Source organism: Colius striatus, chromosome Z (assembly GCF_028858725.1).
Source record: "Colius striatus isolate bColStr4 chromosome Z, bColStr4.1.hap1, whole genome shotgun sequence".
NCBI classification, from domain to species: Eukaryota; Metazoa; Chordata; class Aves; order Coliiformes; family Coliidae; genus Colius; species Colius striatus.
Window position 1 is genome coordinate 83,930,322 of NC_084790.1, and position 23,760 is coordinate 83,954,081.

The 23,760-nt window shown below is 48.5% G+C and overlaps 1 protein-coding gene across 1 annotated transcript in view; it reads left to right on the forward strand.

Moving 5' to 3' along the window:
• The window catches only part of ARK2C (arkadia (RNF111) C-terminal like ring finger ubiquitin ligase 2C), a 48,592-nt gene extending 25,490 nt beyond the window's left edge, over positions 1-23,102 (forward strand). The window contains exons 2-8 of the mRNA XM_062019033.1: positions 9,183-9,492; positions 13,637-13,762; positions 17,835-17,964; positions 18,933-19,037; positions 19,555-19,650; positions 21,596-21,702; positions 22,798-23,102. Coding sequence (XP_061875017.1) covers positions 9,183-9,492; positions 13,637-13,762; positions 17,835-17,964; positions 18,933-19,037; positions 19,555-19,650; positions 21,596-21,702; positions 22,798-22,915 — 992 coding nt within the window. The 3' untranslated portion in view covers positions 22,916-23,102. The remainder of the gene's footprint in view (positions 1-9,182; positions 9,493-13,636; positions 13,763-17,834; positions 17,965-18,932; positions 19,038-19,554; positions 19,651-21,595; positions 21,703-22,797) is intronic.
• Positions 23,103-23,760: the final 658 nt, after the last annotated feature.

Below are 23,760 nucleotides of genomic sequence, written 5' to 3' on the forward strand. Positions count from 1 at the left end.
GCTAGTAATGTATAACCCAAACTGGTGGGGACTCTTGCTTTCTTTGACCAAAGGGATTCCTGGTCCACTCCAAGTCCCCTTTCAGCTTTTTTTTATGGGTCCAACTAAATGTCCAACCCCGGAGAAGAGCTGTTAAGCACAGGTATCAGACAAGGGGCTGGGAAGAGCTCTGGTGCTGTTTGGCTTCCCCACCATACAGCACGTAAAACAGGCTTGAGTTACACGTGGTTGGTGGCTGGGATGAAGGTGGGAGAGGAGGGATGGGTGAGTAAATTTGGGTACATGGTCCAGGTACTGGACAAGCCCTCTCTTGCCCTTGACAGCACTGGGGTTTTGCCTGGGGCTAGCAAAGTTCTGCAGATGTGCGAGAGGACCAGCAACGTCGGTGAGAACTGAGATGTGACCCTTGCTTTTAGCCTGAGCTTTGAGGACAAGCTATTGCTGTTGGTTGTTCATTCTCTGTCTTTCCAACACCTTCACACTAAACAGAGACATGTTGCAAAAAAAAAAAAGTCACATGGGGGTTTTGCAACATCTTCAAAGCTGTGTTTCTTCCAGTGCCCTTTACTGGCAGACACACAGAGCTGGGCCCAAAACCATGAGAAATGGGTCAGTCTGGGAAGGAAGAGCCAGGCTGGGTGGGAAACATCATGCCAGGCTGCTGGGGCCACCCATCCCTGCAGGCACACCAGAGCCTGGGACCATAGACTTTTAAGTCTATGAAAACATTTCCTTGCAGCCTGGTTTGGCTTCTTTTCTTTTTCTTATTGTTTTTTTTTTTTTTTCTGGTGTGACAATCCGAAAATCATAAATACACCCTCAAATGCCACACATTAGAATAAAGCTATAATTAAAACACAGTGCCAAGTACAAAAGCAGAGAGGGATTTGAGCATAGAGATGCAGCCAAAGTGTTTCTCCTTCCTCCTAGGAAAATGTTGCTGAATTCCACACGTTCCTGTGAAACATCCTGCTCAACAAACTTCTGTCTTGTTTTTTGTTTTCTCCCCTGAAGCTAGTGGGAAAAGGTTGCAGGAAAAAAAAGCCTCAGCCAGTGTTATACAGGCAGCTCTTGCCCGGGCTGCCTGGCCACATCTCATCACTAGCTCTTGCTGCTCACCGTTGCCACTGCTCAGCATCGCTTCAGCCCTGATGCAAATCTGCTGGTAAATGTTGGTTATTTCCAGTTGCAAAAGAGTTGGGTTTTTTTGTAGTTGTTGAATGCTGAGTGTAGGTTCAGGAAGGAGTCCCACCTTGGCTTTTCTCAGGTGCACCGGGGCAGCACGTGGTTTCACCCCACGGTGTGCAGAAGAGATGCTCTGCTCAGCATTAGCGTGTGTTTATATGCTCCAGCCATGCCAGCTCATGCCACCCAGCAGCTAATGGGAGGCTTTTCTAAGGTGAGAGGATGTTCAATAGGGATCATCAAGGCAGGCAGGGGCAATCTGCAGTCTCCAGGATCTGTGTTTTTGTGGTTTTCTTTGCTGTGAGCTGAGCTGTGTTTTGCTGTGCCTGCACAGAGGTCTGTAGAGGAGATGTATGATAGGAGCTGTCAGTGACCACCAAACCATTAAACAGTGATGGGGGAGCTAATCTCAGCCCTGTTCCCCTTAACCCCCTTTGCAGCCCTTTTCCATCAAATGCACAAGACTCTGAGCAGGATGTTAAGCCTTCAAAACCTCTTATTTCCAAACAGGGCTCAACCACACTCTGCCAATCACCACAGACCAACCCTTTGCCCACTGAAAGGGCTCTATCCTGACTCAGTCCTTGGTGCTGCACAGCAAACAAAAATGCTCTTTATCCATCAGTAACGTGTGCTAGGGCTTCTCCTCACCTGACCAGGGGCTGCTGCTGGGTCTGCTACCCATTACATAGCACTGGACACGTGAGACAGCAGGCTGCACCCTGGACTTGATCTGAGCTGGCTGCCTATTATTTTTGGCATGGTTCTTGCCATTTGCTAAATGAAATGAGAAGGCTGTTGGTGAAGGTGCTGAAAGTGAGACAGATTCCTTCCTGTCTGATAAATTTTTCTTGAATTCTTTCCTCCTCTTCCATCCTCCCCACCCCAATCCCTCACCCTGCAGTTTGTTGTCTGATATCAGGAGGTAGACAGCATGATATCTCCCTAAATTTTATCTCTAAATTTTTATGTAGCATGATTTACCACGAATTTGTTTGAGAGGGCTTGGGCTTCTTTTTGTTTTTGTCTTTATTTTCCAGGTGCATTGTCACCCCTCGTTTCTTGCTGCCCAATGAATGCAACTCCTCTGATAAAGGGTATAGCCACAAATAATTTGCAAACGGTTAACACACGGCTGATGGCGCCAGGCAATTAGTAGCTTGCTTGTAAATGCAGTGTGAGTCCCCTGTGGAGATCCTTCTTGGTGTGCCACGTGAAGCCAGAGCTACTCCTACGGTTTTAGCCTAAGCTCACTGAATACCACCGGGACCAGAGTTAACTTCCCTCCATGTTGCCATCTCAAGGAGGAATTTTAATGCACGTCCAGGGAAACAAGCTGCAGCCTCCTGGGCTATTAAAAGCGTGGCAGGCTCTCTGCAGAGCGTGGATGGCTCCTGTTTATGGGGTTATCTGCCTCCCGAGAGCAGGAGGAGGGGTTGCGGGGGCTCTAATCAGGGCGAAACGGCCGAGACGGCGCAGCTCTGTCCTCCAGCTCAGCTGATTGCAACGGGCAGATCTTCCACAGCTGCAAGATCTGTCAGTGAATGAAGCCAGGGCTCTCCACGAGCTGTCGTCTCGCCCTCCACTGCGATGGGACCGAGATGTAAAAGCAGCCCCAGCCTCTCCACCACTCCCCCAGCCCCCGCATGCTTGCACGCTGCCCACGAATACCTCGACAAGCTGGCCAGGTTGCCTTACCCAGGGGACAATTTCACATGCATTGCAGGCAGCTTAACAGCATAAGACAGATTTTGTTTTCCTCTTGAAGGCGGCTGGGCTCCCTGGGCTGCAGCTGTCTGCTCGAGACACCTATCCCCAGCATCAGCTCCGGGCCTGACCCTCCTGTGTCCCTTCCCTGTAGCCTGACCGTAGCAGAAACGTTGCTGCCGTGAGGAAAGGAAGGGGGAAAGAAATGGTTCTGCTTTCTGGGTTTTTCTCTCCATAAAGCCTGCAGCTTCCCCTGTCTCTGCAGGGATTACCCAGAGGCTTTGTGTCTCTGAGACGGGTCAGTGTTTAATGAGCACACAGATCCCTTGAGCCTTTCTGAGTGGAACTGTTGTGCGCAGATAAATTTTCATGCATAAGGAGAATCCCCAATGACAGAAGTGCCCAGTATCAGACCAGTACATTTCTGTGACTCGAGGTCACATACCAACTTAAATATAAGCAGAACCTGTGAAAACACATAAATGTGTCATTTGCAGGGTTCACCTGGGGGTGCGAAGGAAGCGGGAGCTTTTCTTTCGATTGGAGGAAAGTCCAGGCTGCTTCAGATAATGTGTAGGAACAATAAATATAACTGTAGAACTGAGAAAAAAAAATAAGAGAAAGCTGTATAAAGGAGAAAGAAGCAGCAAGTGGGACATGCTGAGCTTCCCTGTGGGTTTGCAGTGTGTTCCCAGGTTCCGTGAGTGAAGGGTGGAAGCCATGCAGCAGCAAAAAGCTGAACAGGTTCAGCTGTCCCTGCTGTCCTCTCTTGGATTTCTAAAACCAAATTTGTACCTCCTGTAGCCTCTAACAACAGCAAAGAGTTTTGAGTGCTTTGTAAACAGCTGTTAAACAATTTTAACCCTGAGCTTTGTAGTTGAAGGTTATCTTCATGGTGCAGGTAGAGAGATGGGGTCATGGTGTTGCTGAGCTGAGTAGCTGTGGGGAACAGAGCAGACCCAGCTGCATGGCAGGTCCTTGGCACCACAGTGTGAAGCCACAGTATCCATCATGGTAGTGGAGGTGTGGCAAACTGGTTGTGACAGCTACTGGTCCCCACTCATGTTCTGGCAGTGGCAGGAGTTGATGGAGTGCTGATTCCCTCACCCCTTGGTCTCTGGTTCTGACTTTGGCTTAGGAATGTGATGGAAGAAGTCGAGGGGGAGTGGATGTAGCAGCTATCTGAACATCACACAAGGCAGGGAGTTTTTGAAGGTGGATGAGGCATCCATGGCCGCATGGTCCTACATCACCACGCTGTGCTGTAGCCTCTTTTGGGCCAGATTTGGCCCCAGGCATATCAGAGGACCACATAACTCCTCACCCCACAGACAGCCTGGCTTGCTCAGGACTTGATTAATTTCTCCACCGTATCTCATCTTTGCCTCCATGTGTTAGGGCAAACTTGCAAGGCACTTTTTAGAGCTGGATTATCTAGGCTTAGGCATTAGTTGCCTTTGTGGCTTAGCTGAGGCCAGGTGTCTGTGAGGCAACAAGGGTTGTCCAAGCTGGGAGCTTGGGTGAGCAGGCTGAGAAAGACAGCAGAGGAAATATCTCCTGCTCTGTTGACAAATAACTCAGTTTAAATGCCTGTACTGAGACAGAGGTCTCTCATCTCAATGACATTCTGTCTTGACCAGTTGATGGGAGACCATACAAAACTGGAGTAAGTTGTCTGCTTTACTGGCACAGATGGGACACATTGCTCATTCCAGAGCTGCTGATCTGATGTGGCTCTGAGCTGTCATCATCTGCCACAGCAGCAGAGTTTGAATGGCAGGAGGAACCAATAGGACAAGGAAAGAAGGATTTCTGGCTGGTGGGCAGCCTGACAGTGAGCCCAGAGAAATCAGTCTTCCACAGCTCCAGCTACGAGCAGCTGGAAGTACTTGTGCCATCAGGAGGGACACGTCAGGGTGCTTCACACAGTGGGGTGGACCCTCTCCTCCCGGCCACCAGGATGGACACAGGGACGCATGTTTGCGGGTTGGCCTCAGGTCAAAGCCTCTCAGGGCTGGTGAGGGCTGCATTGCCTTTGCAGCAAATACACTGGGCTTCCCGCTCCCTCTGATGAACATGGCAGCTGCCTTTGGGGTTGGCCATAAAAAAACATCCAAGATCTGGCTCAGCTCTCTTCCTGAAAAACCAAAATATCCCAGTGAGGAAGGAGATTCCTTCTGTAGCATGAGGACTGGAACTTGAGGGGATTGATCTGGGAGGCCTTGCTGATCCCACAGCAACGCTGCCTTCCTGTAGCCGCCACTGGGGCAGGTGGTGGGGAACATGGCTTGTGAAGGTTTCAGATAGTGGCTCTGGAGCTTGATAGTACACCTGCCAACCTCATCATCTTTGCTGCACAAACACCCTCAAAGCTTAGGTAATGAAGCATGAACCCTGCCCTTGTTCTTCAGAGTGAAGAACAGAACAGAAGCTGGAGTTGGGTATCTTTCTAGTGAGAGATTGGTCTCTGCTGTGGCAGACAGTACTGTCCAGGCAAAAAGCAGATTAAATCCACAAATCAAATCTTCTTGAGACATTTTGGGGCAATGTTTGTCCATTCCAGTGCAAATGTGACCTGGGCAAAACTGCAGCTTGGTAAAGAGAAGGAAGACGTGCAAGCAGAGTAATCGTTATCAGACACTGCTAAGGTGAGATCCTCCATTTGGTGTTGGTTGTGGTGAGTTACCTGGAGTAAGGCTGCTCATCTGGTGACACTGGATTTACTGGAATTCAGATTCACCGGAATCCAGGGTGATACTGGATTTACCTTGTGTATGAGAGACCAGTGCATAGATGTGGAAAGCAGACTCCACAAAGGCCCTTTGTTGCTAGATAGAATGAGCAGAAGAAAGTGAACTTGAAATGATAATTCAGAGATGAAATGCATGCTGTTTCATGTTTGCCATGGCTTTCTGGGGGTCCACCAGCAACATGCTTGGCAAAGACTGGCTCTTTGTTGCACAAGCTGGTTCAGTTATGCCAGCTGTATGATTTGGTGACTGCTAACAAGCACAGATTTGCTGAAGTATTCCCCAAAGTCTCTGCTTTGCCGTCAAAATCCTCGTCAGCAATTGGATTAGTTGTAGGGAATGAACAATTACAATATGAGATGGTGAATTATGTTAGGACAAATTGATGGGTTTTATTTAATCCTATGGTCTTGGTCATAACGTGAGCGTATTTTTCATATGGAGGGAAATGCATCATTGCACCTGTAGGTAGAAGAAAAAATACAACAGGCCTTTCTTTAACTGTCTAGAGCCTAAAAATAAATTGACAATCTGTACCAAAACAAAATGGCTTAGGCTTTTGCTTTAGATGATGTTGGCTCTGCATGCCTTCCTGCACAAATACCAGAGGTACAGTTTGTACTTTCTGGACCACAGGAAAGGATAAGACCAAGGACTGTCTTGGTGTGTGAGGAAAAATTCAAGTCAAAAGCTCTGAAAACATGATGTGCACTCCCTGTGCTCACCAGTTCGTCGTGGCTCTGGAATCAAAGGTCCTCACACTAAGGTCTCTCAAGACACAGCAAAAGGCTGGAAATCCTTGGCTAAGGTTGCACCAGGCATCAAGAGAGATGCAGAGAAAGAGAGGCTGGCTTTTTCTACTTCACTTACTTGACACAAAATGAGGAGGAATGTCATGAAGCTTCATTGTCTTGTGTTCTGCTAAGCCAGTCTTGTTTGGGTGTGCAGAGGGGTTGGATCTTTAACCTGCTCTAGCACCTCATCTTCAGGTGCTGTGAGGACCTAGGGGTATAAAATAGCTCACCTGTGACTTGCTGTAGCTGTTGGGAGGACCCATGGCTGTTAGAGAAATTCACCATGAGTTCCTCTGCAGGTACCCAGCAAACACAGCATTGGGCATCTCCTCAAGATTACTGTGTTGCTCCACTTGAGCAGCAGGCCAGGGCAGCACAGGATGTCATTTTCATTACTCAGCCTTTACCTGTCAGTGGGGTATGGTGGATTGGAGTCCTGTGTCCAGTTTTGGGGTCCCCAGCTCGAGGAAGACAGGAAATGGTTGAAGAGTCCAGTGTAGGGCTACTAAGATGCTGAGGGGGCTGGAGGATCTGAGGAGGAAAGGCTGAGAGACCTGGGGCTGTTCAGCCTGGAGAAGAGAAGGCTGCGGTGGGATCTTATCATTGCTGATCAATACCTAAAGGACAGGTGTCAGGACGCTGGGCCAGTCTTTCTGTGGTGCTCAGTGACAGGACAAGGGGTAAGAGGCACAACCTGGAGCACAGGCAGTGCCAGTGGCACAAGAGGAGAAACTCCTTTGATGCTGAGATGACGGAGCCCTGGCCCAGGCTGCCCAGGGAGGGTGTGGAGGCTCCTTCTCAGGAGGTTTCCAAACCCACTTGGACACGTTCCTGTGCCCCCTGATTGAGGGGAACCTGCTTGGGCAGGGGGTTGGGCTGAAGGAGCTCTGGAGGGCTCTTCCAAGCTCCGTAATTCAGGGATTCTGTGTGATTCTGTACCAGCGAATGGGTTACATGAATGGTCTGGGTTTGAAGCTCCATTGTTGGGAACAGCAGGTTTGATCCCACTTCCTTTGATTTTAATTAAAAAGGTAGTTGAATAATGCCCTTATCTGACAGCATGAGAAATTATCACCTTAAGAAGTTCGGCTGCTGGTGGCACATGCATTTATTACCCACTGCCTCTCTCAGAGGGGTGCTACAGAGGATTAGTTTGTGTTTAAAGATACTGTGTGTAATTACTTACACATGGATTTGCAAACCATTCATTTCTGTTAGGTCTACTCCCATTGTTTCTCTTGCTGGTATCTGTCTTGCTCTCTGTATCTCCTATTCCCATATGGGTGTGAAGAGAAAGTGCTTGAGGCTCCCTGAGATGCTGTGATAGGTAGGTCCTTCCTGCTAGCTGAAGGGATCTGGATGGAGAAGGCATTATGGCTACATCGGGCTTGTGCCTTGAGATGACACTTGGTGTCTCTTGGTGCTGCTGTCCCTTGATTAAAAGAAAAGAGGAGTTTTTAGGAAGATGAAATGTTCAAAAGGCTGTGTGAAAGGGTAGGTCTCCAATCCTGGGGCTGATCCTCCGCTAAGAAACCTCCCTAACAGCCTCTCTCAAGTCTCATGCTTCACCTCTGAGCTGCCTTGTTTAAGAGACAAAAGTTTTGCTGTGATGCCTGTAAATGCTCCAGGAATGTAGGAACTAACGTGCCAGATCGGGCCAAGGGCCCATCCAAGCAAGGTTCCCTCAAGACGGATTCCCTTGATAGATCTTGAGGGAGGTACAAGCCAGACTTTTTGCAAAAAGCCTACACCACAGATATCTTTAACACCTCATTGCTTCCTCATTCCCATCAGTTTCATGGCTGGTCTCATAGCAGTCAGTGTTATGTTTCCTGCAGTTGCTCTCTCCTCCCATGCAGCTCATAAGCTTGGGTTGTCGAAGGGATTCAGCAAAGACACACGTTCTTAATCCCAGCTCCCAGAGGTCAGAGGTCCTGCAGTCAGCCAGAGACAGTTTCTTAGAACAGAGATGATTTCCTTGCCTGTGAGACATTTTTAGATGGGTAATGGAACACCTTGAATTGCATGGGAAGTCAGCAAGCTTTGGAAACTTCTGTGTCCTCAAAACCCATGAAAATATTCGTTACATTTTTTCCCCCTTCTCTAAAACGTTGAGACTTTTCCATCAAGTCATAGAATGGTTTGGGTTGGAAGGAACATTTAAAAGTCATCTAGTCCAGCCCACCCCTGCCATGAGCAGGGACATCTTCAAACAGATTAATTTACTCAGAGCCCGATCCAACCTGACCTGGAATGTTTCTAGGCAGGAGGCATGGACCACAACTCTGGGCAGCCTGTGCCAGGGCCTCACCACCCTCAGCCTAAAACATTTCTTCCTTCTGTCTAGTCTGAACCTCTCTTTTTTAATTTAGAGCCATCACTCCCTGTCCTATTGCAACAGACCCTGTGAAAACTTTTGCTCTTTTTCTGCTTTTAAGACAGCCAAGCCAAAACAAGCTGAAGCAGTTTTCATCAGTACACACTTCAATTTGCAGCCAAAAAATCACTCTGAGAGCAAACTCCTGGTTTGATTCCAGTGGTTTTGAAAGAGAAAAACTATTAGTCAAAATCAACATTTTTTTTTCCACATAATCAGTGCTAACTGACCTGTTCTCTTTGTTGTAAACCCTTTTGTCAGAGGAGAGAAGCAGCTGTCTGCTCAATTATTGCCCTGGCTGGGCAACCACTGGGCTGGGGTGCCCTGGCTGCCTCTAGCCCTCATGACGGCCGTCTTTTTCTCTTCCAGGTGCTCCTTTTCAAAGGTCTCAGCATCCTCATGCTACCTCCTGCCGACATTTCCATCTGGGTCCCCAGCCTCAGCTCTCCGCCGACTTCGCCCTGCCTCACCCGGTGCAGCCGCAGCCGGGGCTGACCCCCCACATGGCCCCCGCGCACCAGCACAGCGCCCCCCTGCACCAGCCCCTGCCGCCGGTGCCAGCTCTGCCCTTCCAGGATGTGGCTGGACCCTCCTTCCTACCTCAGGCGCTTCACCAGCAATACCTCCTCCAGCAGCAGCTCCTCGAGGCACAACACCGCCGGCTCATGCCTCATCCCAGGTAAGGATGGAGGAGGGTCTGACTCTGCATGCTGAGAAGCTAAAGAGTGGCTGCTGCAAAACCTCAGCATTACACGCTGGTGATGTTGGGGTTTTGTTGTGAATTCGTTTGTGTGCTCGTAAACGTCATCCAGTGGAGGGGAAGCTGCAGGGCAGGTTGTATCTGTGAGCGTACCTTTCCCTTGTGAATTCATACCATACTCATTTAGTATATCCCAAGGTTACTTTTGGATGGTAACATCATAGAATCATAGAACCACAGAATGGTAGGGGTTGGAAGGGACCTTTAGAGATCATCCAGTCCAACCCCCCTGCAGAAGCAGGGTCACCTAGATCTGGTCACACAGGAACATGTCCAGGTGGGTCTTGAAGACCTCCAAGGAAGGAGCCTCCACACCCTCCCTGGGCAGCCTGTGCCAGGGCTCCCTCACCTCACAGTGAAATAGCTTTCTCTTATATTTAAGTGGAACTTTCTGTGTTCCAGCTTCATCCCATCACCCCTTGTCCTGTTGCTAGATACAATAGAAAAAGGTGACATCCCAACCTCCTGATACACACCCTTTAGATATTTGTGAATGTTAATAAGATCCCCCTTCAGTCTCCTCTTCTCCAGACTGAACAGCCCCAGGTTCTGCAGCCTTTCCTCGTATGAAATATGTTCTATGCCCTTGGTGGCCCTGCGCTGGACTCTCCAGCAGTTCCCTGTCCCTCTTGAGCTGAGGAGGCCAGAGCTGGACACAGAGCACCAGATGAGGCCTCACCAGGGCAGAGTAGACGGGGAGAAGAACCTCCCTTGACCTGCTGCCCACACTCTTCTTGATGCATCCCAGGATGCCATTGGCTTCTTGCCCACGAGGGCACGTTGCTGGCTCATGCTTAGTTTATTATCAATCAGGACTCCCAGGTCTCTCTCTGCAGAGCTGCTCTTCAGCAGTTCAACTCCCCAGCCTGTACTGGTGCAGGGGGTTGTAACTTCCCAGAAAAAATATCATAATGGTAACACCTTGGTGTTCCTGTGAACCTGTTCTGCATGAGAGACAGACTGCATACATGACAGACTGCATTCCCCCCTCTACTCTGCCCTGGTGAGGCCTCATCTGGAGTCCTGTGTCCAGTTCTGGGCTCCTCAGCTCCAGAGGGACAGGGAACTGCTGGAGAGAGGCCAGTGCAGGGCCACCAAGATGATCAGGGGACTGGAGCATCTTCCTTATGAGTAAAGGCCGCAGGACCTGGGGCTGTTTAGTCTGGAGGAGACTGAGGGGAGATCTTATTAACATTTATAAATATCTAAAGGGTGGGTGTCAGGAGGTTGGGACATCCCTTTTTTCTATAGTAGCCAGCAACAGGACAAGGGGTGATGGGATGAAGCTGGAACACAAAAAGTTCCACTTAAACATAAGAAAAAACGATTTCATTGCTCAGGTGAGGGAGCCCTGACACAGGCTGCCCAGGGAGGGTGTGGAGTCTCCTTCCTTGGAGGTCTTCAAGACCTGCCTGGATGTGTTCCTATGCAACCTGATCTAGGTGACCCTGCTTCTGCAGGGGGATTGGACTAGATGATCTCTAAAGGTCCCTTCCAACCCCTACCATTCTGTGATTCTATGATTCTATGAACTACCTACTCATAGCTTCTCTTTCAAAAACATGTAAGAGGTTGTACCCACCTGCCTTTTCAGGTTTTGCACGTGAAGAGCTTCCCCCTCTGGCTCTAGGTAGATGTTAATGAAGCTGGTGAAGGGTCTAGAGGACAAGTCTGATGAGGAGTGGCTTAGTGAACTGGGTTGGTTTGGTCTGGAGAAGAGGAGACAGAGAGGAGACATGATCACCCTCTGCAACTACCTGAAAGGGAGTTGTAGTGAGATGGGGGTTGGTCTCTTCTCCCCAGTAATGAGTGACAGGACAAGAGTAAATGGCCTCAGGTTGCAACAAGGGAGGATTAGATTGGAGCTGAGGAAAAGGTTTTTCCCTGAGAGGGTTCTTAGACACTGTCCCAGGCTGCCCAGGGAGATGGGGGAGTCTCCATCCCTGGAGCTATGGCAAAGACACATAGATGAGGTGCTGTGGGACACGGGTTAGTGGTGAGTTTGGCAGTGTGAGACAAGTTGTTGGATTTGATGAACTTAAAGGGCTTTTCCAACTGAAATGATTCTATGATGCTATGATTTCCAACTCTATGAGGAAACGATGGCTTTTAACCTGTGGCATATTCAATCACGGGAAAGCAGCCTAAACTCAGACCGGGCTGATGGCTGCAGGGAGCGTTACTGCCACTCAGCAGAGGTGGAAATGGATGCCTGGCCTTGCCCTCATTGTGTTTCTTGTGAGAGGGGTTTAGATAGCACGTAGGAGAGGAGTGCTTATTTTGGAAACACACGGAAGTTATTTGTGGGTTGTACCCATGGATCAAGGATCAGGATGAGTCTTTGTGATAATGCTTCACTTGGAAAGAATGCTACAGACAGAAAACACTTTCTTTCCACACCCTTTCTGTCTGAAAATTGTGTGTTCTTCCCATCCTTGTCTTGTTTTTGCATAAGCTGGGTAGGTTTTTTTTGCTGGATTTAATGATTAATTAATAATTGGGTGGCAAATCTGTGCAAGGCTGAGGCATCAATGATACAAGTGTTTATCTCTTAGTCATAAACGGAATTATAATAAAAGCACAGAGCACAACTCTGCGCAGAAGCTGCTTCGGTAAATGCTGCCAGTGTTACCTTTGCAAGTGAGCTGAAGTGTGGAAAAGGGTAGGAACCTCTTGCCCAGGCCCACAGCCATTTTATGAAAGCACAGCTGCACTGAAGGAGGGTGTCAGACACCTTACAGCTGTGGGGCATGAGGTCTCAGCAATGGGAATTTGGGTTGCACCTTCAATAGTGAAGTTGTGGCTGCATGAGAAATTCTTTATCTAGCAATTTCCTTCTCCATTTGCTCCAGTGTTTTTGCTTATCTTTGTTTTGCAATGGCCTTACTGGTAAGCAGAGTTTTGTCAGGGAGGAAGGGATGTGAGTTTGTAGAGCAAACCCCGCTCATGCAAGCTTTAGCTTGGAGGAGACTGAGGGGTGACCTCATTAATGTTTACAAATATGTAAAGGATGGGTGTGAGGAGGCTGGAGCCAGGCTGTTCTCAGTGATGGCCAATGACAGGACAAGGGGCAATGGGTACAAGCTGGAACAGAAGAGGTTCCAAAAAAGATACAAGGAATAATTTCTTCCCTGTTGAGGTGAGGGAGCACTGGCAGGGGCTGCCCAGATGGGCTGTGGAGTCTCCTTCTCTGGAGACATTCCAACCCAGCTGGACGAGTTCCTGTGTGACCTACTCTAGGTGGCCCTGCTCTGGCAGGGGGGTTGCACTGGATGATCATTCAAGATCTCTTCCAACCCTTAAGATTCTGTCATCCCCTTTGTGTTTCTCCAAAAGTGGACGCTGATCAAGCAGCACACTCTTTTCTCCTGAGTATTTATATTGGGCAATAATCATGAGAAGAGGGTCAAATGCCTAGAAAAACCTTGCTATATATTCTACCACTTTCCCTTGGCTGCCTCCAATGGCAGCAGAACTGGGAGAGAAGGAGCTGGATCCCAGCCTGGCCTGTCCATCATCCAAGGAAATGTTGGCAAAGGCCAGCGAGGGTAAGCCAGCAAGAGTAAGTTCTGCTTTCAGTTACTCCTAAGTAATTCTGTTATGAATGAGGTTTCCCAGGAGTTTATGAACTGCCTGGGGAGACGAGACAACCTGAAGCTTCTTTATGATGATGGATAACAGCTGAAGCAGGGACATATTTTATCACATGTGTTGTTTATGGGGCTGGCAGTGGAGAGAAAGAAAATACTATAAACGGCACAAAGCTGCAAAGGAAGAAATAGTTTGGTTCCCTCTTTTTCTCTCCATGTTGCACCAATAGCATCTCATATAAACTGAATGTGGGTGCCTGTGTCGTGTCTGTGGTGACCACGAGTAAACGGTATAGCTCTGTCTACCTTTTCTCACCATCCCTGACACCTGCTTGGACTCTTTTCTCATGGACAAGTATTCACAAGCCCAGCCATTTGGGTTTTCCCCTGGTTTAAGGACATGGGCTTGGAGCAGGAGCTGTGTGTGCCAGTGCCCTCCCTGCGTGGCTAACTCGCTGTTCTCCTCCTTGCAGACGGGCTCAAGAGCGCATGTCTGTTCAGCCTCATCGCCTACACCCCAGCTTTGACTTCAGCCACCAACTGCAAACGCCACAACCCATGGGGCCCCAGCCCAGGTATTTAGCTGAAGGCACAGACTGGTAAGTCTTCAAGATTTCACTAGTGTGTTGAATGGGGTGTTTAAAAAGTCCCGGGGAGGCTGCAAGGGTTGGTGAATATCATCATGGGTCAGTGCTTTCATGAAAGCTGACGGTTCAGCTCAACAGGTACAATGTGGGGAGTGTGCAACAGGAAAACTCATCTCTGGGAGGGCCATGGATGTGTGCTAAAGATTTATGGATGTATATTGTAACAGCAAGGCATTGACATTGCCCATAACTCTCCATCTACGTTGCAGAGCACAGCCAAACATTAATCTTCCTCTAGGGGCTTTTCCTGTTGTACGACAAGAGCCAGGATCTTTTTCCTGAACTAGATCTTTTGCTGACCACTAGACGCTCAAAAAAGAGTGGCCACAAATCCTTCTGTGGTGCAAATTAGGGAGCACCTTGTTGCTCTGCCGCTCAGGGTGGTGTGAATGAATTAATAGCTGTTAATCATTCTCCCATTGTAGTGTTCCATACCTTGGAAAAGCCAAGCAGGGGTTTGATCCTTTTGTTCTAAGACAAGGGTTTGAGCACTTGCACAGTTAATAAGGTACTGGGCCCTACTTGGAAGCATAAAGAAAATAAAAACCATACTTCTGAGTAGTTGATTTTTAGCTGAGAAAAGTCCCTGAATGGGAAAAATAGCATGTGAACGTGTAATTAGAGACAATCGCAACGTGTGTGCACAAGGGGACTGAAATAAAATGTCACAGGAAATCTTAATTATGGCATTTCCTAACATCTGAGTGCTTCACTGTGCAAATGGAGAGTCCTTTTAACACAGGGGGATTTTTTTTTACCCCTCCAGGGTAATAATACGCATCCTAAAGTATGGCCAGATCCTTCTGCCATTTTCTTCTCAGGTGTTCCCATTACTGGCGCCACTGTGAGCTGAATTTGGCTGGGATGACATTGTTCAGATCAGTTTTCAAAGCAGTTCACGTACCATCTGGATAGAGCCATTCTTTCTGCCTCTCTTTTGGCTCAGAGTGTTTAATTATAATCATTAGAAGGATCTGATAAAACATTGCTTTGTGTTCCCCTCCTCCTCCCTCCTTTTTCCCCATGTTGCTCCATTGCCTTGTAAAACCTAAGGAGTGGGGATGACAGAAACTGTGTGCTGTGTATATATATTTGGGTGACTCACTTCTCCTGGGGGCATATGTACAGTTTTGCCCAAGGAAAGATATAAAAACTTCCCTCTCATGTGTTACCACCACACAAGCAGCAGCAGCACTCTCTGGTAGGAACTGGGGTGGGAAATGGGAGTGGAAGGAAGATCTGAAAGTGATCAGTCATCTCAGATAGCCCAATCTTGATTAAAGTCTTCTGGTGAAGAAGAAACCAACTTCCATTTGGTTCCTTAAATCCTCTTCTGCATACTCATTTAGTGATGACCATCCAACCTGTTGTCTAGAGCCTTATCCTTCACTCAGTTGTTGGCAACGTGTGTACTGTAGGCATCACAGCTCTCAAACCTCACATCTGAGCCTCAAGATGTTGTTCAGTTGTCCACATACCACAAACTAGAGGGTGATGGTTCGTTTTAGTTTTCTTCAGCTCATGTGCTCTGCTTATTTACTCCCAAACCCTGGGAAAACATCACTGCACGGAGTGTTCTACTATGGACTCTTCTGTAGACATATAGCACTGTTTCAACATCCATTTTTAAGGCTCTGGATGCACCAATGGTTCAGCAACGCTGCTACTGCAAATACTTGTACAAGTTTATAGAATCCCTGAATGGTGGGTGATGGAAGGGCCCTGCAGAGCTCATCCAGCCCAAACCCCTGCTCAAGCAGGTTCCCCTCAATCAGGGGGCACATGAATGTGTCCAGGTGGGTTTGGAAACCTCCTGAGAAGGAGCCTCCACACTCTACCTGGGCAGCCTGGGCCTGGGCTCCCTCACCTCAGCACCAAAGGAGTTTCTCCTCCTGTGCCAGTGGCACTGCCAGTGCTCTGACCTGTGCCCGCTACCTCCTGTCACTGGCCACCATAGAACAAAGACTGGCCCCATCCTCTCAACACCCACCCTTTAGGTATTTATCAACAGTGATAAGTGTCCCCTCAGCCTTCTCTTCTGCAGGCTGAACAGCCCGTCACAGCCTTTCATCATCAGAAAGATGTTCCAGTCCCCTCAGCATCTTGGTAGCCCTGTGCTGGCCTCTCTCCAACAGTTCCCTGTCTCTCTTGAACTGAGGAGCTCAGAACTGGAATTAACAATGTCCATTCATCCGTGAGAGAGTGATCCTTGATCTCAAAGTAGTCTGTGGATTATTGTGCCTATTTTGTAGAGGGGGAAAATAGGAAGACAGAGAGGAAATGGTGAAGGTCATACATCAGACCAGGGTCAGGGCTGAGAATGGGCCCAAAGCTTCCTGATTTCCAGTTGAGCCTTCCATCCACCTGAAAACAGTCTTCATCAACTGGATAACTATCCAAAATTGTGACATGGGAGTTGGAAGATACTCAGTCCTCTGGATTGTCACCCTGGTTATGCTCCTGCCAATTGCCTGCCGTGTTTTATCCTCTGCCAGGTTTTGTCGCTAGCACAGGGCCAGGAGGCCGTCCCTCTCTTTGCTTCAACTTGGTGTAGGGTGTCTTATTAGGCTGCTTAGAGCACTGGAGCTGCTGTCTAGTACACAGGCTATCTTGGCTAAAGGATTTGTACATTTATTGTCCTCTCACATCTGTTATCTGTTATCTGCTGTTGGGCAAAGCAGTTTCACAGCTGCAGAAGGACACGTCTGGGTTGCTCCTAACAAGCCGTAGCACTCACTGCCTCTGTCCTCCATGCAGAGGAGGAGAAATCTGAGGCTGAAATGGGAAGCCATTCCTGTGCTCTAATTAGCTTTGCTTTGGCAAATGTGAAGACAATGGTTATTAGGGCACTGATTTTTGTAATTATGATAAAGTGAATGACGTTCAAAGCACTTGTTTTCTGAGAGACTCGTTGGCTGGAGAGACGAGGGAACAGCTAATTGGATTACAGATGGAGATGCTGTGTTAGGTCTCCTCCTGTACCCTCCAAATGGCGTAGGGATGGGGTTGTGTTTTGCCTCTGCATGTTGGGCAGAGCTGCAGCATTTGCCTTGTTTTGTCATGCCAAGTCCTGGGATTGAGGTGGGTTATTTTTCTGAAGGCAAACAGTGCCTAAACTCACCAGGCTGAGCCCCAGTTCTGTCAGGCTGTGTGCGGGCAAGTGGAGCTCCCAGGGATGTCCTGCTTCATTGGCATTTTCCCACTGGTTGTGTGACAACTTGTCCTGCAGCAGACTCACCCAGACGTTTCTTACCCTACTGTTCTATGATTCTATGATTTTCTGAACAAACAGCAAGTCTGGAGTTCCCCAAGGCTGGATTCAGGCAAGGTGCAGTCTGCCTTGTCTCCCTAAGCCCAACCATGACCTTGTCTGGGAGACCTGCAAGGAGAGCACAGACACCTCAAGAAGCCCCTAGACGGTGCCTAACTGGCTCCTAACAGCTACATAGAATGGTTCATCTGTGTGTCACCTGAGTAATTTGATGTATTCCTGCAAAACAGTCAAGTCAAAATGGTGCTCTTGCTTTGAAATTAACAGGCTGCATCTGTGCAGCTCTTGATCCCATCTAACACAGATGCTAACTGACATAAAAGCAATCCCTGTTTCTTACTGGTCAAGTGTTTGATCACCCAAACCAGAGGCAAGTCTCTTTCAAGCAGCAGCATCATCCCAGGTTGGGGAACCACCAGCAGCCCAGAGCCCACCAGCAGAATGTTGCTCCCCTCTGCTGTGGGCAGAGAATTACGGGATAATTTTGGTTGGAGAAGACCTTTAAGATCATCCAGTCCAACCCCTCCCCTCACACTGCCAAGCCAACCACTGACCCATGTCCCTCAGCACCTCAGCTCCATGGCTCTGTAATATCTCAGGGATGGGGACTCCACCACCTTCCTTGGCAGCCTGGCACAGTGTCCAACAACGCTCTCAGAGAAAAACTCCTTCCTAACCTCCAATCTAAGACTTGCTGTAAGCCCTGCCCAAAATCACGCAGCCAAAGCCATATCTTCATCCTTGTGCCCACAGGGACCTCAGTGTGGATGCGGGACTGACTCACACCCAGTTCCAGGTCCGGCAGGTCCCTCAGCCCTATCAGCATTACTTAGCTACACCTCGGATACACCATTTCCCCAGAAGCACATCCTCAACGCAGATGGTAAGTGAAACGCTTTTACCAAGAAATGTTTTATGCATTGTCTGCCAGAAGGCAGTCAAAATAAAGGCTGCTATCTTTCTATCACCTGTCTTCTGCGAATCCCACTTATCTCCGGCTGTGGGAGGAAGTGTCTGAAAGGATAATGTTGCATCATTGCACACTGGATTAGAGAAAGGAAAGAAAAGCTCAGCTGCTCTGGAAAGGCTCAGTCCATTGTGTGCAGTACCACGCTCACAAGCTGGTCTGCAAAACCTGGGCAGAATGTGACAGACTCAGCAACTGTTAATAGTGATATCGTTAATGCTGGAACAAACTGTGGGCTACCAGGACTTCTTGTATACAGGAGGATTGTCAGTAGGTGACTCCCTGCCTTGGGCTCAGCCCCTTAGGACCATCCCTCATCACATCACTGCTCTTGGCATCAGCTGTGATGCTGTTCCTAGAGGTCTTGCATGACATCTTGCACAGGTGGAGATGGGGTCTGAGAAGAAGATAGACACACTGGGGATCATTTACTGGTCCTTCTCCCAGCAGGGTGCTTTCTTTGGAACTGAGCTGTGCCAAGCACTGATAATCCTTAAAGAAATCGCACGAGGGCCCATAGTTGGCCCCTGACACTTGTATACATCAGGGAGGCTTAAAACAAAACTGGGATGAAATCTACTCATTTAAAACTAAATACATTAAAGCCTCTTTTTAACCTAATCTGAGAGTTTGGAACTGCAGTGAGGTAGATGCAACAGGAGTTATTACTGAGAAGAAATGCACGTCCTTAGTTATCACTTCTAGGAGATCTATTTAATAAAACTTTATTACTTGGTTTTTGTTATCAAAAGGCTTCCGCTGGGGAAAGTATTGTTCTGCTCTTTGATTTTCAAATTTTAAAGCAGTAGTTTTAAATCAGGATACACAAAGGACTTGTATGTGCAGGTACAGGTGGTTTCATTTTTCTCCCTCGTTTCTTGCAGGTTGTTCACGAAATCAGAAATTACCCTTACCCTCAGCTTCAGTTACTTGCTCTTCAGGGGCTGAACACGAACAGGCACACGTCTGCTGTGCGGGAGAGCTATGAAGTACGTATGTTGGGGACTGGAATTCTTGTTACATTTTTAGTTGCTGGGAATCCATGCAAGCTCTGGTATAAACTTGTGAGCCTGTTTTGTGGCATGACAATTGCACTGGGTCTTGCAGTAATTTTAGTAATGGCTTGGAGGAAAAGAGGTTGAGTGGGTTTGGCAAAAGATGGTTTACTCCAAGGTGCCTGGGTTGATTTTGGCTCCCTTCATGTCTGTGACCAAAGAGCTCCAGTTCTACTGGGTTTTGTTTCCCAGTCTGTCAAGAGAAGCTCATATGCCACACTAATTTTTGAAACATTGGAAATTCAGCTCTTTGCCTTGAGCCCTTACTTGTTAATCCAAGTGCTAGGGACCAGATCCATCATTAAAGCAGGACTGGTTTAGGTTTGATGGACATTTCCGCCAAGGAAAGGGCAAGAGGGAGCTTTGGTTGCCAGCAGGTAGGGTGGGATGGTGGAACCTCGTGCACTGGTAGCAATACTGATAGTGCTTTGCTGCTGTTCCTGTGCTGCAGGAGCTGCTGCAGCTGGAGGACAGACTGGGCAGCGTGAGCCGAGGGGCTGTCCAGAACACCATCGAGAGGTTCACCTTCCCACACAAGTACAAGAAGGTGAGTGTCCTGAAAACAGGTCACAACTGCCAGCCCTGCTCAGTTGGTTGAGGATTCTGGGCATGGTGCAGACAGAAGGAAGGTCTTTGATGGGTTACAATGCTTAGGGCTGGCAAATCAGTGCCATCAGTCAAAATGTTGCAGCACTTGGGCAGCAACTTGGATCCTGCACTTGGGCTGCAACAACCCCACACAATGCTAGAGGCTTGGATGTGTGTGGCTGGAAAGCTGTCCAGCAGAAAAAGACCTGAGGGTGTTGTTCAACAACCTCTAAACATGAGCCAGCAGTGTGCCGAGCCAAGAAGGCCAAGGATATCCTGGCTTGTATCAGCACCAGTGTGGCCAGCAGGACAATGATTTCCCCCTATACTGGGTACTGATGGGGCTGCACCTCAAGTGTTGTGCTCAGTGTTGAGCCTCTCACTCCCACAGGGATGTGGCGGGGCTGGAGCATGTCCAGAGACATATGCTGGAGGGTCTGAAGCACAAGTCTGATGAGGAATGTCTGAGAGAACTGGGGATGTTTAGTCTGGAGAAGAAAAGGCTGAGGGCAGACATGATCACTCCCTACAACTATTTGACAGGATGTTGTAGAGACTTGGTGTCAGTCTCTTCTAAGTAACAAGTAACAGGAGAAGAAGAAATGGTCTCAAGTTGCACCAGGGAAGGTTTAAGTTGGAGATGAGGAAGACCTTTTCCCTGAGTGGGCTGTTAGACACTGTCCCAGGCTGCCCAGGGAGGTGGGGGAGTCCCTGTCCCTGGAGATACTAAGAGTCTGTGGAGCTGAGGTGCTGAGGGCTATGAGTTACTGGTGGGCTTGGTAGCATGAAGTGAGCAGTTGGACTCAATGATCTTAAAGGTCTTTTCCAATCAAAATGATCCCGATTCCCTGAAATGGGGGAGGAATGACCTGCTTCTGCAGGGGGGTTGGACTAGATGATCTCTAAAGGTTCCTTCCAACCCCTACCATTCTATGATTCTATGAATGTAATGGAGTTGGTGCTTTGACACCTTGTGGGGGGCTCCTGGGCTGAAGTGGTGGTGTAGCTCAACTGGCTGTTTCTCAGTTTGAGGCTGGGAGGCTAAGGGTCAAATTTGCAACCTTCTCCCATGCAGTAGGTGCGATTTCCCCTCTGTCTACACGTGATAAGAAAGGGCACACACCAAAGGGAGCTTTGTGTATTTAACCTCACAATGTGCCTGCCAGCAGCACGGGCTGGGTGCTGAGGGGGAGCTTGTCCTTCTCTCTCTGTGCAAGAGCTGCCTCCTCCATTGGAGCTGACCTGCTGCCCATATGGAAATCAGTGTCATGTTTTTGGGTCATGCTGAGTAGAAAATGGGAAAAGGGCTCGTTTGGTAGTTTCACTTGTTGGTCATTCCCGCCTGGGCATTAACGAGCAGGGATGTTGCATTGCCTCAGGTTGGAAGTGATTCAGCTGCTGCTGTGCTTGTCTCTGACCGTGTCTCCAGTGGAACCAGGAGAGTGATATTAATAGGGATGGATGTGTGGGGTGGAAAGGGGAGACTTGACAGCCTAGGCACTGCTTCATGGTGCAGTGTGGTGCTGGCTGGTGGCCAGACTGACAGAGGGCACAGTGGTTGCCCTTCCTGGCACTGGTGAAGAAGAAGGCTCCAATAAAGGAGAGCATGGGGCCATCTCCACTGCAAGGAGGGTGGAGCAGGTGCTGGGGGGCTGTGTTAGGACAGCAGAGGATACTTGAGGCACTGCCACCAAACCCAGAGCCACCAGCCTCAGGAAGAGACATGCTGACCAGTAGCATGTTGGTTGCATCCTCCCCTTCCCTCTCTGTCTCTTTTAGCTGAGCTGGCTTCCCCAAAATCTGGCTGATAGGTTTATCTTATTGTTTGCCTTCCTGCAACTAGCCAGGCTTGGGAGAACATTAGAAAGCCAACTCTTAACTTGATACCTTTAACCTTGCTGCAGAGAAGACCGCAGGAGGGCAAAGCTGAGCAGGAGGATGGAGAGGAGTCAGACACTGACGAGAAGTGCACAATCTGTCTGTCCATGCTTGAAGATGGAGAAGATGTCAGGTATGACCCTTCCATCTGCTCCTCTGCCTCTCAGTGCCATCAGAGCTGTGTGTATTGGTGTTAGTGTCGGCACACTCTGATGGGGTTGCTGCTGTTCTTGCCAAACTCACTTGGGCTGTTGCACAGCCTGGGAAACCAAATGCCATTTAAGTGGTCATTGGTATGGGCTGTAGGTAGGAAGAGGTCTGCAGCAACAGGAGGGCCAAGCTTTTTACAGTATTTCCTGGGTTTGGATCACCTTCTTAAAGGCTATCCCAATACGACAATGTGGAAAATGTCAGAGAAGGATGGGTCCCAGGTCTCAGACAACCATCTAGAGGTTGGGAATGTCAACACTGAGCTTGACAGATGACCAAAGTATGATAAAAGGGAATGTGGTTGTGAAATGCAGAAGCGTTTGGCTTGTGGCCAAGATGTAGCTGCTTTATTATATGGATTACTCCACCCAATAGGAGCCATCCTAAGCCAACCACAAAGCCCCAGTTATACCTCACAGACCTCCTCATGCTCTTGGCTGGGTCAAAACTTTGCTTGTGAGAGAGGATGAGGACAATAATTTCAAGGGTCTGTGTAGCTGCATCACCTGGTCCTGCTTCTCATCCTTTAATTGCCTTAAACCGTTGAGCAAAACCCTCTTGCTGTGAGTCCTTGTGGTTCAGAGTTTGTCTGGCTTGTGAGGGTGAGCAAAGAAAAGACAAAAGTGGAAAGCAACTGTATTTCCTGGGGCACACCAGACACCTACATAGGAGCAGTGGGGATGCACCACACTGCTAATGAACTGCAACTGTGAGGAACCAAGAGGCTTTGGAGTACAACCCAACACTTCTGAAAGGTTAAAACCCATCAGCCAGGGTAATTAATAACCAGAACAACTCAGTTTGGGAGGGTGTAGGGTTTTCTAAAAGGCTTTTAGCCAAGAAGAATGCCACCTGTGACTTACTGCCCTCTGAGAGCTGTTGTGGCTGGGGAAAGCTGTAGGACTTCATCAGAACATTGGTGCTTCCCATTTGAAGCAATCCCAGCTGCTGCTTTGTAGCTCTTCTCCATCCCCCGAGCTTCCTCCGTCCTAACCAGATGCCACTTCTCTCTCTGCAGGCGGTTGCCCTGTATGCATCTCTTCCACCAAGTGTGCGTGGACCAGTGGCTGGCCACCAGCAAGAAGTGCCCGATCTGCAGGGTGGACATTGAAACACAGCTCGGCTCGGACAGCTGAACTGACTGGCTGAGACACACCATTTTCCTTACCAGGTCGTATGGCCATAAACCCTTGCAGCAAAATTTTTGCCTTCTGAGCCATTTGATTGAGAGGAAATGTCTGCAGGCATGTTAGTGAGGAGGAGGAGGTGGCAGTACAAATCTAGCAGTAGGAGATATTGCACATACGCAGGATACGGGCCCGGTGAAAGGGAGCTGGCATTCCCGGAGCTCAGAGACCCCGTGCTGCAGAAGATTTAGTGTTGAACATGAAGGAACTAGTTGTGGTAGTCTGGCCTGTCAATCCTGCATTTCATGAGGATTGTATATATACCTCTTGAATACGTAGAAACATGTTAGGGGTCCTTTAGCTATTTCTATGGATGGCAGCTGGAGCATGTTAGCTTAAGAAATGTCGTGTTTGATGCCCTACTCATCTTGTGGTGGACATGTTGCTGTTACCTAATTTTCACCAAATATTTTTTCATGGATTCCTTATTTTGGTGCCTGATCAATACATTTCAGAGGGGGACTCAAGAGGTCAAGCTCCCCCACCTTTTAGTGGGGGAGGGCAAGAGGCGAAAAAGCAAAATCCTGTTTACAGTCAGAAGGGTTTGTGCTCTTTGCCTCAGCTGCGTATCCTTCCTTTCCTTGCGTTTACAGTGTGTTGCAAATTTAGACAAGCTCTCTAAAAGAATAGAAAAGAAAAAAATAAGATACAAATTGGGGAACGAAATGAATGAAGCAACAGGGAGAAGCTTTGTTCATGCTTATCTGCTGATGCTGGATACTTTCTGTAGGGGCACAATATTGGAGTAGATGCTGTTTCTTTGCTTTTCCATATCTTAATGAAGTAGCTTAGCA